Raw genomic sequence first — 19152 nt, forward strand, 5'->3', positions numbered from 1 at the left:
ATCTGATATGGTTGCGTGAATGCACCCTTATCCAGTTCCCCATTGATTTTAACATGATTAAAAGTGGTCTAAAAATGGATGGCTGACGAAAAACCGTTGACGGCTAATAGCTACATTAGATTTTTCATCAGTTGCAGACTATCGGAGTTACAGTATCCGGCATAGTCTGGCATCTATGACACTGGCTGACCTGTTACATGTGCACTTGACAGCTGAAAGCATCTTTGTTGGTCCCATGTTTATATGTGCAAATAAATGCAAATGAGCCTCTAGGAGCAACGGGGGCATTGCCGTTACACCTAGAGGCTCTGCTCTCTCTGCAACTTCCATTGCCACTCCCTCGGCTCTTTGATTGGCAGTGCCAGGCAGTGAAAACGTCAGAATAGGGGGCTGCAGTTGCAGAGAGAGCAGAGCCTCTAGGTGTAACGCCCTCGTTGCTCCTAGAGGCTCATTTGCATATAGTAAGACATCATGTTTCTCAGCAATGCGGACACATGAACATGGGACCAACACAGATGCCTTCAGCTGCCAAGTGCACATGTAACAGGTCAGCCAGTGTCATAGGGACAAATCTGCTGATAGATGCCATTTAAGGACATAATTACAAGAATACACATTTACTAACATTATTACGCTGTAGTAGGGTGGCTCTGCAGTGGATTTTGTCAAAGGGAAGGGGAAAATACTACGGGTGTACTCTATGGGTTGTCCCATTTTAGACAGCTGAGACTTCTACTCTAGTGGGTGGTGATCCTTGCTGAAGTTAAGTGAGTTCTCTATAATTAAAAATTTAAATATTAAAATATATCTTTTTTTTATAAATCTATTCCCAAATACCTTTCATTAGTTATAATGGCTCATTTTGTCCAGGAGACAATCATTAGGAGAAATAAAATGGCCGCCGTCCTATTGGTACACACACAACCTGTCCTAATCACACAGCCGGATAAGTTACTTCACAATACTGAGCTAAAGAGGGGGACTTAAACATGCGACTGTTTGATAGTTTCTCCGGTAGACTGCAATGAGTTACCATTGCGGCCTAGGGGAGATTTACTGTGCTCCTTTGGAGTCCTGTTGCAGGCTGCGCTCCATAAAACCAATGCTGTGGCAGGTCTCAGATCCTTCAGAGGGCCTGAAACTGCCATGGCAAAGGAATGGCTCCCTCAATCCATGTGCGGGAGAGCTCTTTGAGCCTGGGGAGTGCAGCTTTTCCGGGGTTTCAACGCTCAGATGTCATGACTGGAATTCATCGTGGCATCTGAGGAGTTAAATGTCCATCATTGACTCCGACCATAGACATTGCTTCCGAGTGTACTGTCCGGCGGCTACAGCGCCCGCTCAGTTTCTGAACAGGCGCTATGTTTAAACACCATCCTTAACAGGTTTTTGCAGGATTTATATGAGCCTTTCATGTGCTGGAGATTTGGATAAAATATACAATCCCATTCACATACCATAGTTGCAGTACAGTGATGATGCAGCCTTCCATAGACACATTTTTTGCCATATTTTCCTAGAGATCAGTCCAATTGACATAAATCCAAAACTAAAGCAAGAAACAACCTCCTGGAAACAAATACATAGTTTTTTTTTTAATATTTCATAACTCCCAGACCATGTCATGCTTACCTTGGTTGACATCTTATAATCCATAAAGTGGATAGATATAGGTCTCCGCAGCATCTCGCCCATTTGTGAAAAAGATGGATGTTCCTCTAGTGATATGCTATCAATTCTTATGATGGCAAATGCATCTTTAAAGAAGCACTCCCACAAAAAATGTTATTCTCTGACCTGTTAGAAAGATACATGATGTAAACTGTAGTGAATGTAATCTTCTTACCAGTGGCTGTATTTGGTACCTTGGAACCGAAGTACAAATTAATTTATGAAGTTATTACCCAAAGTTTTGCGAGACTTCGGGAAGCAATAACTTCAGCTCATCGGAGCCAATACAGTCTAATACTATATGGAGCTCCTGCTCCGTACAGTATTAGAACAGAGTTTTATGCGAATCGACTTCGGATGTTTAATCCGAAGTCAAATCGCTCATCCCTAGTTATAACCTCTCTTCTGATTCTCAGCTGTGTCATGTGACCGACACACTCTCTGATCGCCAACTGACACAGGAGAGGTCAGTTACTTCTCTATTGATTCCCATAAGGGCTCATGCACACAAACTTATTTTTTTTTGTCCGCATCCAATCCCCATTTGTGGCCGGTTGGATGCGGACCCATTCACTTGAGTGGTTCCGTTTGTCCGTTCTGTGGCATCCGCACAAATATAGAACATGTCCTATTCTTGTTTGCATTATGGACAAGGATAGGAATGTTCTATTTTGGGCCGAACATTTTGTGGAACGGACACTGCCGGTATCCGTTTCTTGCGGATCCATCATTTGGGGGCCCGCAAAAACAGCTACGGCCGTATGCATGATCCCTAAGACTGACATTGAGGCTCCCATAGGAATACATAGAGAAACTGACTTCCTTTCCACTCATAAGATTGCCGTGTTATTTGTAAAGACTGAGTGTTGGTCACGTGACACAGCTGAGGATCAGAAGGGAGGGGATAGCTCAAAAATAGTCACTAGTAAGAAGATTACCTTCAATACAGTTTATATCATGTACCTCTCCAACAGGTCAGAGAATAAAAACTTTTGTGGGACTGCTTCAAGTTTAGGGCAAAAGTGAACGTCTTGAGATATTCGATATTTAAGTGACTTTGCTGAATACTACTTTAGCAAGCCTTAAATATATTATTTTTGTGTAAATCAGACCTGCAAACCAACGTTAAATGGTATGTAATAAATGTAAGCCCAGCTTTGCTTGCGTCAGAATGTGTACACACTTATGACATTTTTAAAGCTTTATGTGATTGGTTCAGCATGTCTCGTGTCTTGGAGCATGTGGTTTTATGATGGTGGTGGACAGCTGTCTTTGTAGACATGTTATTTATGCGCCTTCACTCCTTTGGCCTATTTTAGTTTACAGGCATCCGCGCATCAGAAAGCTGCTTCTAAGGCAGAACCAGAAATTGCTAAGGAAACCAAGGCAGAACCTAGTACCCCCGAGGAACCAGATTCTTCTTCTCTGTCCTTGGCTGAAAAGATGGCCTTATTCAATAAACTCTCCCAACCGGTCAGCAGAGAGAAATCGACTCGGAGCAGGATGGATGTCCGACTGAGGAGGATGAACGCCCGCTATCAGACTCAGCCGGTTACTCTGGTCGAAGTTGAACAGGTATCTCCCCCTTTATTTATAGCACTGTAGACCTTCTCCTATGTATATATTCATTGCCTACTTCCTTGTGGCTTCTGTAGCAGACAGCAAATCCTGGGAAAGGAACTGTCTTACAGAGATGGATGTTGCCACATAGACATTTGTGCCACTGACAAGACTGGCAACGTCTGAATCAACCAATCTGTTCACATGGTCATAAACAGTATGAACACTAGTGAAACATTATAAGAGGTCGTCCATTGAATGAAGTTAGAGATCATCTCAGATACTCTTAGGAGCACATTTATTAAGACCGGTGTTACAGGGTTATGTAGAGTCACCGATAAACAGGCCTTGAGACATAACTTGGATAATAAGTAATTATTATAGACGTGGAAGAACACACTTTGACAAGAATGTTACAAAACTTGACCACCGTGCAATGTTTTGGGGGATGTTGAAAAGGCACATGCTGGTGGTCACCTCCTTGGAATATTGAATATAAATGGAAGATAACATTTGCAGATCTGGTGACAGATCTAATTGGGCAGCTATTCCAGCATTCCAACTATTAAAAGTGACAGTGATTGTGAAAAGAAATATGAAGTAAAGCTTTTTCTACTGAAACACAGTGTTATGACCAGGAAAAGAAATTGCAGGTCTAAAAGGTCCAACTATTGTAAGAAGTCAATACCATTCCCTCAAGATATCTTTATTTATTTTATGCACTTATATAACGCTACTATATTCCGCAGCGCTTTACAGACATTAGCATCCAACTGTCCCCAATGGGGCTCACAATCTAAGTTCCCTATCAGTATGTCTTTGGAGTGTGGGAGGAAACCGGAGAACCCGGAGGAAACCCAAACGATCATGGGGAGAACATACAAACTCCATGCAGATGTTGCCCTTGGTCGGATTCGAACCTACGACCCCAGCGCTGCAAGGCACCAGTGCTAACCAGATATCTTATTTGTCACCCTAGTGTAGACAAGGATAGTCCCTCAGTGGCCAGGATTAGTATCCTTGAATATGTTAACTGATTTCCATATTAAGAATGAAATCTGTAATGTAGAATAGTTAAATCTTTAAGGATACAGCACCTTTTAAAATGTGGCCTCTAAGACAATCGGCTGATCATCCCTCGTCCTCCTCCCCGCATCCCCAGCAAACAGCAAATTTTGCTAATTGAAGTCAACCAGGCATTTCCCCTGAAGAGGCCATTTCAGGGAAAATAAAGTATTCTGTAATGACCATTCAGATCAGTGATTGTCCTTGAAATATAAGGATTTCTTGAGTCCTATGGAACAGGGGCGGCTTGTATAGTTTTGGGTCATATGGCGTCCAGAGAAGGGGATCCACTTCTATGCACTAGTATGGCATCTGGGCTTGGACTGTCTTCTTGCAACAACCCTTTTTAAATTCTAAATATGCATAGTTTCAAAAATGGACAACTGGAATAATTTTCGGGACCATAATACAATACTAGTACTGTACCCTCGTGACTAGGAAACCATATGCAGTGGTCCCTCAAGGTATGATATCAATTGGTTCCTGGACGACCATTGTATATTAAACCATTGAAACTAGAGTCCATATCTCAATTGAAAACTAATAATTGGTTCCAAAGACCCAAAATATCACCCTAGCATAAGAGAAAATGAAGATTTAAGAAAAATAAGCAGATAACAAAGATTGATAAAGCAAGTTCTTACATGTAACAGATAGGGATAAGTGATGGAAGCTGTAAATCACCTTCTATGATGAGGACAGGAGCTTCTTCAGGGTCCTGTACAGCACTCATTGTACCAGCCACACTTCTCTGGTGCCAGAAGGAGCAGACAGGGGGCAGTACAGGACGTGTAGTACTGCTGAGGAGCTACTAGACAACCAATATAGATGTTTTACCAGAGAAATAGGCAAATTGATTCTTTGGATCGTACTCTGAGGCATTGTATTTTGTTTAGTTTCAACTTATGGTAGTCCAGGAAAGACTATTGTATGTTGAAAATATTGTATCCTAAGGCCCTTGTATGTTTAGGGACTGCTGTACATACCTTGAGCTATGTAGATGTACAGTTGTGTTCAAAATAATAGCAGTCAGACATCACTAACCTGATCAATCACTGTTTTTAGTAGAAATTATATTTCTACATGGCAAATAATTTACTAGCAGGGTATTAGAGTAATAGAAATCCAACAGACCCAACAGTCATGACATGCATGCTGCTGATTCTGTGTAATTGAATCAATAATTGAAAGGGGCATGTTCAAAATATTATCAGTGTGGAGTTCAATGAGTGAGGTCATTCATTCTTTGAAAAACAGGTGGCAGTTATTGCCCTTATTTAAGGAAGGAAGGCAGCAGAATTCTGAGGAAAATGTGTAGTTCCAGACATTGTTTAGAAGAACAGCGTACCTTGATTAAAAAGTTGATTTGGAGAGGGGAAAACACATGAAGTACAGAAAATGATAGGCTGCTCAGCTAAAATGATGGCAAATGCTTAAAAATGGCAACCAAAACCTTAAAGACTTGGAAGAAAGCGAAAAACTACCATTTGAATTGATAGATTAGCCGAAATGGCAAGGCCTCGGCAAACAATCAGCTCCAGGAAGATCAAAGAAGGTATAAAGTTACCTGTACTGTTACAATTAGAAGACGCCTATGTGAAGCCACGCTATCTGCAAGAAGCCCCCACAGAGTCCCACTGTTGAAAAAAAGACGTGTGCTGAAGAGGTTACAATTTGCCAAAGAGCACATTGACTGGCCTAAAGAGACATTTTGTGGACTGATGAAAGTAGGGCCTCATGCACACGACCGTGCCGTTTTTTGTGGTCCGCAAACCGCGGATCCGCAAAAAACTGAAGCCGCCAGTGTGCCTTCTGCAATTTACGGAACGGGCGGCCCTTTTAGACATGCCTATTCTTGTCCGCAAAACAGACAAGAATAGGACATGCTATATTTTTTTTGCGGGGCCTCGGAACGGAGCATAGGATGCGGACAGCACATGGAGTGCTTTCCGCATCTTTTGCGGCCCTATTGAAGTGAATGGGTCTGCATCCGAGCCACAAAAACTGCGGCTCGGATGCGGACCAGAACTACGGTCGTGTGCATGAGGCCTAAGATTGTTCTTTTTGGGTCTAGTGGCCGGAGACAGTTTGTCAGACGACCCCTAAACACTGAATTCAAGCCACAGTACACTGTGAAGACAGTGAAGCATGGTGGTGCAAGCATCATGATATGGGGATGTTTCTCATACTAAGGTGTTGGGCCTATTTATCACATACCAGGGATCATTGATCAGTTTGAATACATCAGAATACTTGAAGAGGTCATGCTGCCTTATGCTGAAGAGGACATGCCCTTGAAATGGGTGTTCCAACAAGACAACGACCCCAAACACACCAGTAAAAGTGCAACACCTTGGTTCCAGACCAACAAGATTGACGTTATGGAGTGGTCAGCCCAATCCCCGGATCTTAATCCAATACAAAACTTGTGGGGTGACATCAAAAATGCAGTTTCTGAGGCAAAACCAAGAAATAGAGAAGAACTGTGGAATGTAGTCCAATCATTCTGGGCTGGAATACCTGTTCACAGGGGCCCGAAGTTGGCTGACTCCATGCAACACAGATGTCCAGCAGTTCTCCGAAACAGCGGTTATACAACTAAATATGATTAGTGATTCAAGCAAAATCTTCAAACATTTTTCCCTTTATATAGTGAATGTTTGAGTTTCTAAAGAAGAATACAAACACTGATATTTTTTTGAACAGGCTAATCACTTTTCTTCAATTTTTTTTTTTTTTAGAGGAACAACACAAATTTTATATTTTTCTTCACGTTTTGTTTTTGGAATAGAATGTGTAGTGTTCCCAATGCATTTGTGAGTATGGAAATAGAAGCTATTATAAGGATTTTGAGCTTTATTCACTTTTTTTAAACACACTGCTATTATTTTGAACACAACTGTATGAAATGTTTTTTATTATCTTGTCCAGTTTGTTTGTTTGGTTTTTATCCATCTTCTCCATTAAGCGGTGTCCGCCGGCTGACATGTGTTTTTGGTTTGTTGTCTGTGCAGTTCAAGAACGGAGGTGAAAAGATCGCTCCATTATCTCCTACTGTGGTAACATCTGTGGCGACTTTAACGTCTCGGTCGTCTCCTGTCTATCCCGGGGACATGAATGTCACAAAGTCATTTAATTATGACGAGAGACTATCAGGTGTCTCCAGCTCTTCCACCCTTCACACTTCAATGGAGACAGGAAACACTACAGAGCGAAGCCTGTTGCTCTCCGAATCGTGGAGTTCTCCTGCTGCCGATAAAGTCAAAGACAAAGAATTGAGGAAACCGGTGTTTGACGAGAGCAGAGCGTCTGTGGCAGAAGATAGCAGCAGCCTGAGAAAATCTAGCTTTGTTCAGAAGGAAGCTGCTCATCCTGCTCTGGATGTTGCAAGGGAGGAGGAACCTGCAAGAGACCAGAAGATGCATGGACATGTTATCTCAAGTAAGAGCACGGCAGAGGTATTCAGCCAAAAGACAGTGTTACAACCTGCTGTACGCAGAGATCAGCCAACAGGAGACAGCGCCCTGCAGGTACAGGTGGATGATATGCAAGACGAGAAGAGCAATCTGCAGTCAGAAGGAACCACGTGGAGCGTGAAGACTGCTCTGGGTAAGAGGCTGCTGGATTTTAATAGATTTGTGTGCGAAACATGTTTTTTTGCTACAAAATGTTGCCCTAGAACAGTGATAGGCAAACTGCGGCTCTCCAGCTGTTGCAGAACTACAACTCCCAGCATGCAAAGACTGCCTACAGCTTTCAGCCTACAGCAGGGCATGGTGGGAGTTGTAGTTTTGCAACAGCTGGAGAGCCGCAGTTTGCCTATCACTGCCCTAGAAGATAGGTGATAATGTACTGTATACTATTAAAGCCATTCCTGCTCCCTAGTAGTCACAGCGTTTTTGCAGGGTCCTTGCTGTGCAGCTGCTTTTGGTGTTCATGTAGTATTGGCTTGAAAAGTGCAAAATGACCGGAGGCAAATTTACATAAAGTAATTATCTGTTTGATCCAAACGATTATCTGCGCACACATTTTGGTCATCGAACATATGATCAACGCCATGTTCAGTGTATATAAAGGTGGTGACGGAGGTGTACCCGCGATGTCATCTCTGTAGACACGGGGACAACTTCAGTAGCCGTTCGTATATACAGACTTTATTATATTACTATTCCTGCCGGTCTGTGTCTTAGTAAATGGGTTACAATTGTTATATCCAGCGTTACCCTGCAATCCGTCACTTCCGGCTGAATGTGCATGTTCCCTGTGGAGTCGGGAGAATCTGCTGTCAGTTCGGCAAGGTGTACGGGTGGCCTAAAGCTGGTCATTCGCATTGACATGTGCTCCTGGCTGTCCATCTGATGTGTATGGGGGTCTCGAGAGTATTCCTGGACGTTAAATGTCTTGCTCCTTCGTTCCCCAGGTACATGTCGAGGACAGTTCAGGTGTTTTGTTCCCCCTTCCCCTTTAGTTCGGGAGCTGTATGTGTTTTTGTTTAGCAGTACTTGAGTTGTATCTATGCTCAGACGTCGTTCTCCAGGGGTAATGTTTTATGCTTGGCACTTGGATGTTGTGAAGATTTCAACTATGGGTGGCCAGCAGATAGCCCAAGATCAGCTGTGGTCTTTGGCGTCTTCCTAGAGGATATAAAGAAAGTACTAACGCCACTTTTGTTTCGGTAATCAGCCGGGTTGGGATCCCAGAGGCCGTGGTTGAAAGGTATAACTTTCTTCCAGCCCTGAGGGCTTAGGGAGCTTAGATGAGTTTCCAGGATTTTGGTATTGATGGCCTATCCTCAGGATAGATGGGGATACAGCCCCCCATAACCTCAGTCTACACAGCTCTGTCCGTTGTATAGTAGATGGAGCTGCTCCCATTGAACTGAATGTAGAGCAGATCTGCAGTCACAAGCTTCATCCACTATACAATGGACAGCACCTGAACGGCAAGGAAACGGCTGATCATCAGGGGTACAGGATGTCTGACCGCTGCTGATCTGCTATTGGCGGCCATCAGTATAAAAATCCGGGACCCTGTTAAAGTGTACCAGTATTATAAATGGCACATGATAGTTGGAGGAGGGGAAGGCTGTTACAGATTTTGCTTTGGAGCCCAGGAACTTCAATTTACTCCCCTGCCGGATCCTAGGTTTATTAAAGGGGTCCATTCAGTGAACACGCGACCACATTCAGCATTTTTCCTGCAGCAGCAACGTGTTGTCACACGGTGGACACGCAGATGAATGTCTGTCCATGTAATACCAGGACGGGCAGGAGCTGTCTGCATGAGACAACCCCCTTTAAGTTCATGTCAATCAGTACATGGTGCACAGATCTCTGCAGCGTTGTCGTCGCAGCATATTTACCACCGCCTTTTTCACCATCTTGTCTTATATCCTGGACTTTGATCCTAATTGAAGAGCGAGCCGGCCTCTTAGTCATTGTCCTGGAAGCATTGCATTGTGTTAGCAACTAGGAAACACCTTACAGTTCGGAGATTTACGGGTAACGTCCGGATTGCTGTAGAAAGGGGTATTCTGGTCTGAAGCATTTATCACCTATTGAGTGGCTAAGCTGGGACTCCGACTGATTGCCGGAATGGGGGACCCTGGTTCCCATTAGCTGCAAGGTAAGAGGAGTTTGAAGGGCATCTGTCAGCAGATTTGTCCCTAGGACACTGGCTGACCTGTTACATGTGCGCTTGGAAGCTGAAGACATCTGTGTTGGTCCCATGTTCATATTCCCTGCAGTACTAAGAAAAATGATGTTTTAATATATGCAAACGAGCCTTTAGGAGCAACGGGGGCGTTGCCTTTGCACCTAGAAGCTCCACTTTTATTGACCATGCCTGGCATGACGACGTTTACACTGCCTGACCCTGTCAAAGTGCAGAGGGTGCAGCAGTTGCAGAGAGAGCAGAGCCTGTAGAGGTAATGACAACGCCCCCATTTTCTCCTAGAGGATCATTTGCATATATTAAAACATCATCATGTTTCTCAGCAATGCGGGCACATATGAACATGGAACCAATGTGCTGCCAAGCGCACATGTAACAGGTCAGCCAGTGTCATAGGGACAAATCTGCTGACAGATGCCCTTTAAGTGGAGCGGCAGTTGCGTATGTGCCCTTCAAAGTGTATGGCACCGATGGTCGAACCCCCTCAGATCTGGAGCTTATCCAGTGCGCAGGTGATAAATATGTGTGACTGGAATGGAGTATGTATTTGACTGGGAATTACAATGGGCAGATGCGTGGTCCTTCATGATTCCGAGCGTTCTGGACTACAACCCCTGTCGGAGCTGCGATGCTTTGTATATTGGTTGTCATTGTCACCCAGCTTATCTAGAAACTGATATAACTGTGACACTGGACAGACGGCACAATGTGCTCATTGGGGCTTTTGAATGGCTGGGGTACAAATCCAGTGGTCTGCAATCTTCCACTATTCAAGCGGTTTAACACTACAACTCCCAGGATTCCCTGACAGCCTGTGTCTGTCAGAGCATGCTTCAAGTTGTAGTTTTGTGAGAGCTGAAGTGCCGCAGGTCGCTCTTCTTTCAGTGTGGACGCCATTTTATTGTGCCATTGCCCAGTGTCCCTTGTGGCATACCAGGCGCCATGATATTTTTACCGGCGACTGAAGTGTTGCTGGTTCTGTCACTGAGCCGTGATGGTAATAGGCAATGTACAGACGGTCAGGGTAATTGTCACCTCAGGCCACCGCATTTTGATGGATTGGGGTCACCGCTGACGAGTGGTCGAGCTCAGACATTCTTTAGTGCATCTTTTGCTCCCCCTGGTGGAGAGTACAATTAGTTGCCGTCAGGTTACTGTTGGACTTATACCTGTGAAGGAGGGTTATGATAAGGTGGGTTTTAGGACGCCCCCTGTATATTATACACTATTTACCTGGTGTCTCATAGATTATATTCCAAACCCTGATTGTACATCTCATCTGCCCTTCTGTGTGTTCCTAGATGGAAGGGGCCTTCAGTAGTATCCACGTCCCCTTCTCATGCCCTGCATTAGTACATGTAGCATTATAAGGGAGGGGTCCCATGATCAGGACCTACCTCTGTTAGCTCATGCTGAGAGTGGCGCCCTCTTACATTTAGTTTCCATGTAATGGGATTGCAAAGAATTGTGATCACCTACTGATCACTGCTAATTACCGGAGTGTAAGAGACCCCCCCCATCCCCTCTATAAAGGGTAAATCCCTTTCAGAGAGCACCTACTACTTCTGAACTTATATAAGCCATGAATAATGTCATTGACTGACCGTCCTCACTTCTCTGGGGCCTCCTGTCAGCAGAATAGAGGCCGTCTTGCAATGGCGGTCAGTACGGTGCTGGGGCAGCTCATGGCAGGCTTTTAGTAATACTATATTGGATAATCTAGATTGAACATATTTTTTAAGGACTTGAATAGGCTGAACTGCAGTACCAGACACTGCCAATGATCAAAGGTGGCGCTGTTACTGGATAAAGAGACTCGAGACCCTTTGTCTAAACCCAGAAAATCCTAACTCCTAAAGTGAGCGCTCTGCCCCCTCCCCTGTATTAAAGGGGTATTTTCAATCACTTTAAGGGTCCATTCACACGTCCGTAGTGTATTGCGGATCTGCAATACACCCGGCCAGCACCCCCACAATTGCGGACAAGAATAGGACATGTTCTATTTTTTTTCCGGAGCTGCGGACTGGAAGATCGGGGCATAGTGTGCTCTCCGCATCTATTCCTGCCCCATTGAGAATGAATGGGTCCGCACCCGTTCCGGATATTGCAGAACGGATGTGGACCCATTCCACGGACGTGTGAATGGACCCTAAAGAGGATCTGTCTCTGATCCTGACATGTCTGTTTAGGTAACTAATTGTAATAAAAATCTTTTATTTATCTAGCGCCAACATATTTTACAGTCAGATTGTATTCCACATGGAATGACCATTCTAGAGCATCTATCCTTCTGGCTCTATGTTGTGCTGTTCCTCTCTTATTACTGCTTGAAGTTTAGGGAGAAAGCTATAGATGGGTGCTACCAGTTGGGGGTGTCCCTGCACAGTCTCACATCATCCAGTAAGTGTTGCTAGTGGCGGACTGTGCAGGGACACCCTCCACCTGCTAACTCCCACCTTTACTTTCATCCATACACTTCTAGCAGGAATAATAGAGGAATGGCACAACATACAGTTCTATGCAAAGATGCTCCAGAATTGTTTTCCCATGGAGAATGCAAGTAGTTAACAAAACGGACATGTCGGGAGAAGTGGATCGATGGAAATACCCCCTTTAATGTGAGATATTAGATAGATAATGGGATATAACCTAGCCATTATTTACTATTGACCGCCCCCGGAGCTGCCGTCCTGTAGGTGGACGGTTCGCCCCTCGCCCGTTTGTGTCTGCCCTCGGCAAGCCTTTCCTTCTCCATACAGTACAATAACAACATCCTGTACTCTGCAACAATGCGGCCGTCCTGCCCCGGTGCCCCGAGGGAAAGGTTATGGCCGTTGCCACCTCCCGTGAGTCATCCAGCCTGCATTCACCAGCACTCGGCATTATGCATATGTTCGGCTGCTATTTGCTAAGACCCTGCTGAAATGTATGTGCCAGGAAGAGGTGAGCGGATAAGACGCTTATTTGCCTGCAAACAACAGGCTCGACGGCATTAAATCTCCATAATGACAGCCGTTGCGGCGGTGACATGTCTGCACGGCCGGCCCTCGATGCCTATAAATGATAGAATTTTTAGGAAACACATGTGTAACCAGGGGGATGAGCTCAGCTGGCAGATTACAGCGGTGGAGGGGGGGTCTACGAGTCTGCGAGCCATGTGACTGCTCACTAACGCTGGGCTTTTCTTCACAATAAGCAGAGATTGTGGAGCCGGCCTCTGAACCTCTTGGCACCGTCACAACATCACAAGCAGTTTCTCACACTTCGTCTGCGGTATCCAGCAGACCACAAGCAGAAGAGCTAGAGGAGAGGAAGACCCCCGAGAGGACAACAGAGATTTCCCCCGACGCCGAGACCTATTCCGCGGAGGATTTTGACATTTCTGACAAAGGCATGTCTATCCGAGACAGGTAATTCTTAGTAATTTTGTGCAGCGTTTAATGCATGAGACGTACAGCAAACCCCTGATGCATTATCTGTAGGGAGAAGGTTGTACACTTGTTGGGTGAAATATAGTGCGGGGACCACCTAGAAGACGTGCTGTCCTCCAGTTATTATTAATGATTAGATTTAAGAGGACAGAACCCGTCATTCTATGTCTAAGCCAGGCAGGTGAGATGTGGACAAGAAGGGAAAGGCATATTATGGATTATTACAGTACATGTTATATTGCTGTCAGTGCACTTTATTGTACTTGGAGAAGTCGGTGAGACTGAGCCGGGGGACTGGTAACTTTGAATCATCTTCTAGTCTGAATCATATGTTTCCCATTACACTTTCATTGCTCGCTTAGTGAATAGCTGCAGAGCTGTGCCCATCGGATCGCACTGTCCTGGGCTTCCAGGTTGTCCTATTATTTGTTGTGACCCTACGTTCTTCTCTCCGCAGCCCTAGGGGATACAATGAGTTTCTGTCTCTCTTTTTAGAACTTTCAGGGTCTGAGCGCTAATCTTATTAAAATGTAAGTAGTCTCTGGACTTGGTAGACGACTATTTCATCCTCCATCTCAGATGTCCGGAAATGGTGTAAATGTTTGGTGTCCTATTGTTGACCATCATTACGTCTCATGAATTGTTTCCTGTTCATAGCTATAGTATCGTGTGTAGCTTTAAGAGACAAAGCATCAACACAAATAATATTAATTTTATTGTTGAGTATCATAATAAAAAAATTACAAATTATTTTCGTAAAAAAATGGCAGTAAGATATATTGGGTATACAGCACCCTCTGCACCCATTCTGATGAATGACATTTCTGCTTAAAAATAAAGATCTGAGAAAGTTGGAGGATGGTTGTTGAATAGATCAATAAGAGAGTCCTACATAATAGAAGAATGTTAGAAAAACCTTAGTTTCGGCAAGACTAGCCAGCCCGCCATCTAATGCGGTGTCGCAGCCCTTCTCCAATGCCAGAGAAGAGAATGGTTGGGCATATTGGCCATCATGATGCCCAATCCTTTGTTCTGAAACCAAGCATGCCAAGGGTTTGGAGGTCATGAGGAATACCTATCTAAAGTGTATAGTTGACCATCTAATGCTGTGTCCCAACTCTTCTCCAATGGCAGGTGTCAGATAAACGAATGGTCGGGCATATTGGCCACCAACATGCCTGATCCTTTGTTCTCAAGCCGAGGGTGCAAGGCTATGGGGGTCATAGGAATAGCTATCTAAAGTGTATAGTTGACCATCTAATGTGGTGTCCCAACTCTTCTCCAGCGACAGATGTCAGAGGAAAGAATGGTCGGGCATATTGGCCACCAACATGCCTGATCCTTTGTTCTCAAGCCGAGGGTGCAAGGGTATGGGGGTCATGAGGAATACCTATCTAAAGTGTATAGCCATCTTTAAGACCAGGCACTCCCATTTCCGCAGTGTCCATCATCCGTACTGATCATTGGTAAGCAGAGAGGATCACACATTGTGGTTGCAGGGATCTGGATCCTCTGTCTAATGTACTTGAGAAAAAACATTTTTGTCTTCTCTCCAGTCACTAGCAGGGCAAGTCTCGACTTATGACTGATGGCACTACCATTTGCTAACATTGCCTAAATTCTGTTGCCTTGCATAAAGCCAATGCCAGGAGTCTAGACAATTGCTTTTGCGGAGTAGGGCATCGTTTGCTGTCGACAGCAATAAGGCTGTTGTCCAAAATCCATAGTAAAATGTTCTTTCGGGTCTCTGTGGACAGCATGACTTGCTAAGAATGTCTCCCAAACAATGTGGCATATTCTTCCTTCTTAGGCTGGCTCTGTTGAAGAAGAGCGGGGAGGAAGACTGGAGGAACAGGCTTAACAAAAAGCAGGACTACACCAAAGTGTCTGTCATAGAGCGCAGCTCGCTCACCCAGCTGCAAGAAATTGAGCAGTCGCTGAAAAAGAAGGTAAAGAGAACCATGTTAGGTATAAACTGTCCACCTTGTCCCAGCACGGTGACATCTAACAGTCCTGCTTGATGCTAGCTAATTGCTGCTGAGAGCTGAAGCGCAGGACGCGTACAGTACTTAACCCTGACCACAAGGTTTCTAAACCCAGCCATGTTCACCTCCTAGGAGCTCTGCACCCGCGTGCCTAATGCACATGAAGTTTTATGTGTGTTTGGTTTAAAGGTTCTTGGAAAAGCAAAATGGGTTTGAAGGCAATAAAATGGGTGCATAGTTCTTTGTGATCTCTATATTACTTGGTTAAAGGTTTATGTTGTTTTTATAAGTACACAGGAACCATAGTTGTAATTTTCAGCATTTGCGAGCATTTATCTTTTAAGTATTTTGGTTCTCAAAGGAAATGGGCATTTTCCAGGTAGGTGTTGATCGATGTTCTTGCCACGTAGCATTGGCAAATATGCTTATTATTTGATATACATTATTATTGAAGGTAGAATCAGGTAAAGTCTAGGCACATAATCATCTGATCCCACCCCAGCCTAAAATGAATAGGCTTGGTTTCCTCCTTGAGGTTTTTTTGGTGCTGTTTTGGACACCAAATCAAGAAATGAGTCATAAATGGAGGACAAGTTTAAAGGAAAGACTGAGTTGTCCTCTTTTTGAATCCACCCCTAGCTTTGGCTTCAAAAACGACACCAAAAAATTGTGGAGGCCCAGCCATTTTTTGATGTCTGCAGCTCATTGTGATTTCTGGCAATTTGCAGTTTACTGCGACCAGACTCATGTTGCATCCAGGTAAAATCTAAATCGTCAGGTGGTGCTGTCCTTGTAGCACAACAGGCTGTCCAGCTGCTGAGGGCCAACATCAATTCCACTTTTTGTGCTTCAAATAACTTCAATTCGTCTGCATCAAATATGCTGACTTTAATGATTCCTAAACCATTTGTGTGTCCTAAGTGACCATTGGCTAGCCCAACAAACTATGAAACTATGGCCATTTTGAATAGGGTTTTCTCAGACATATGTATTATGATTTCATCTTGTAGCACCAAAAATGTCTCTCTATTCCTTCAGCAAAAAAATTATAAAATGGAAGACCCTTTTGCAATGAAGAATCTTTAGAAAATGTTCCTTCTCCCCCTTAACAAGATCTTTTCTTTTGCCACTAATTATTCTGCTCTTAGGCTGGATTTAGACGGGCCGAGGGGAAGCAGATTGTCAGGAAGAAAGTGCCCCTTTCTATCAGTCGGCTGCCCGTTCAACGGGGTTGAAGCTCTGGATTTACATGCAGCGATCACCTCCACAGTATGAGGACGAGTGGTCGCTATTGCGATCTCTCTTCCTCATACATCTCTGTTGTATCTGGGCAGCAGATCGCTGTTTAGACGCCACAATCTGCTGCCCAGAAACTATAGTATATGTGCCTACACATATATATTACACAGAGAAGCAATATGTATAGCTATATGTGTGAGCTATAGTGGATAGTGAACACTTGTTCTAACTTTTGGTCCAACTTTATTTTTTTCCTCTTTGCATTTTGTACCACATATATGTGTACTATCTTATGGGGTGCTGCAGTATTGCCAGAGACCGTGATCATATATGCAATTTGTTAAACAGGCTTCTTCAGTCAGTAGAGTAAGGGAAACCAGCCACACTTTACCTATCCACATAGCCGTCCGCATGTTGTGCTTTTTGCATTGTTCTGCTTCTGTATTGTCTACAGTATATGATTTGACCCTTTGCAGCTGAGGTCAAGGGCCATGCAACATACTAGATTCACTATATCCTGCTGTCCCCGAGTGACTGGCACGAAGGGAAGTTGCTGCCAGAAAGCACAAAATTTATGTATATCCTTCATTAGCTGTAGACCTTTTCAGAGACCGTTCCTCTTCTATCGGCAGAAAAATATATATTTCTAAAGTTGCAGGCCTGTAATTAGAAAGTATTATGAGGAGACTTTTACAGTGGAATTTGTTGGCTTAACCAACATTGATTGCATTACTGTTTGTGGATGAGTAGAGCTCCCCCAGACTGGAACTTGTCATGGTATCCATATTCTTCAAAAATTGTTCTACTGGATTTGTTTGCCGGTACTCTATCACTTTTATAGTGGGCATCCTGCAGGTTAAGAGAAGGGATGTCCACTTCCACCCTTGCTCAGTTTAGCCAAGAGTAAATACTTTGAAAATTAGAAGATAAGAAACCTCCATCATAGCTGAGCATTCCGGTTTAGTGCAGTTATAAGTAATACCGAGGTACAGATCCTGAGGTTGGGCAAAAAGTAAGGAACTGAAGTGAGCATTCATCTTTAGGTTTGGGTAGACTCATAGCAGTGTTTCTTTGGCGTTGGGAAGCCAATGCGCCTAAATAACCTGCTATTGGCATGTGCATCTTGAGGTGGTTTTGTATTGATGACCATAAAACTACCTTTGTATGACAGGAAGTATTCATGTTGGCCCTTGAATTAGTAAAAGTAGTTCCCAAAGTCACCAGTGCTATGTCAGCCCTGCCCGTATATATGAGGCTAGGGTAATGTCTCTCTATTCAGGACCTCCACCAATTAGCGGTAGCAGAGAACGGCTTTAAAGATCAGCTCTCTGTGTTGAGGACCTCTTTGCACAGACGGACTATTGATTTCAGTGTAGTGTTTAAACTTCCATGTGGCGGCACCGCTAATGCTTACTGTTAGGTTTCCCACAGATTTCAGCAAATCTCCAGGATTTCTAGCACTGATTCCCTTTCATCAGTTTGTCAGGGGAACCTGATAATCCAAAACGGACACCCCCTTTAGCTGCTACCATATAAGGGTTTGTGCCACCTGTTTTAATCTAATTTATCATGAAAAACCACTTCTGTAATCTGCTTTCTGCTACAAAAATGCTCCAGTTGTGTACGTCATTATATTGGCGCCCCCTAGTGTTTAATCTGTATAGCAGGGTGAATGTTCACCTACTCAGGTGGTCGCGAGCTTGAATTCAACAACTGGAGCAATGACTGTAAAGATCTCTGGATCCATGTGAGGTAGCTTAGTGTGTCTAGCTTTGGTAAAGAAAAGTTTGTCTAGTACTGTGTTATGTCATTTATGGCTTCAATCATGGGTTAACCCCTTTAAACTTTCCTAGTTCTAAGCAGATCTGAAGTCATTGCTGACATCACCCTGGTCATTAAAAGAAATAGTGACGCATTCGGCTTATAATATTGGACAGTATAGGTGCAGTTCACATGGTTGCTGGGGTAATGTCCAGTATTATGCCCGTCTGTCACATATATTATATGTTATAATATCCATTACTGTTTTGCTGCTTATGAAGCATTATATTACCAGGGTTGCCTATTATACTGTATCCAATGCTCGTCTGGGCTGTGAATGAGGAGAATAGGAGGGTGCAGTATGTGGTTCTGATGGCGGTTTTTCCAATCCTTCATATAAACAGTGAATAGTTTATGTCTTAGAGCCTTTTCTCCATCACAAATTAAATTATAAGCCGTCAGCAGGGTTTACATGTGGAATATCGTATGCCCACTGGTCTCATAAAGGGGGATCTTTTAAGTCAACAGTATGTTAAAAATGTACCTTTCCCTCCCAGTGACAGATTCCTGCTCACTTTAACATCAAAGGGTCTGTGGAGGTCCGGTAATGGGTCCCAGGTGCACCCACCAATGTATACCTTAGAAGATGAAGTATCTTAAGAAATGGCCCTATACAGTATCCGCTCCTATACTGTTCTCACAGCTGATAGCCATATGTGGTGTGGAGTTCTCCTTACAGGAGATGAAAGCAGATGAAAGACATGTGT

At 43.9% G+C, this 19152-nt stretch overlaps 1 protein-coding gene across 7 annotated transcripts in view; it reads left to right on the forward strand.

Annotated features, from left to right (window-relative positions):
- Positions 1-19152, forward strand: part of SVIL (supervillin) — a 124725-nt gene that overhangs the window by 49726 nt on the left and 55847 nt on the right. For 6 of the 7 annotated variants that reach the window (XM_040434244.1, XM_040434242.1, XM_040434246.1 and 3 more), the window contains 4 exons: positions 2991-3246; positions 7311-7905; positions 13166-13379; positions 15211-15349. In XM_040434244.1, the coding sequence (XP_040290178.1) occupies positions 2991-3246; positions 7311-7905; positions 13166-13379; positions 15211-15349 (1204 nt within the window). The remainder of the gene's footprint in view (positions 1-2990; positions 3247-7310; positions 7906-13165; positions 13380-15210; positions 15350-19152) is intronic. The other variant, XM_040434248.1, reaches the window with a different exon arrangement.

Source organism: Bufo bufo, chromosome 5 (genome assembly GCF_905171765.1).
Source record: "Bufo bufo chromosome 5, aBufBuf1.1, whole genome shotgun sequence".
Taxonomy (NCBI): domain Eukaryota; kingdom Metazoa; phylum Chordata; class Amphibia; order Anura; family Bufonidae; genus Bufo; species Bufo bufo.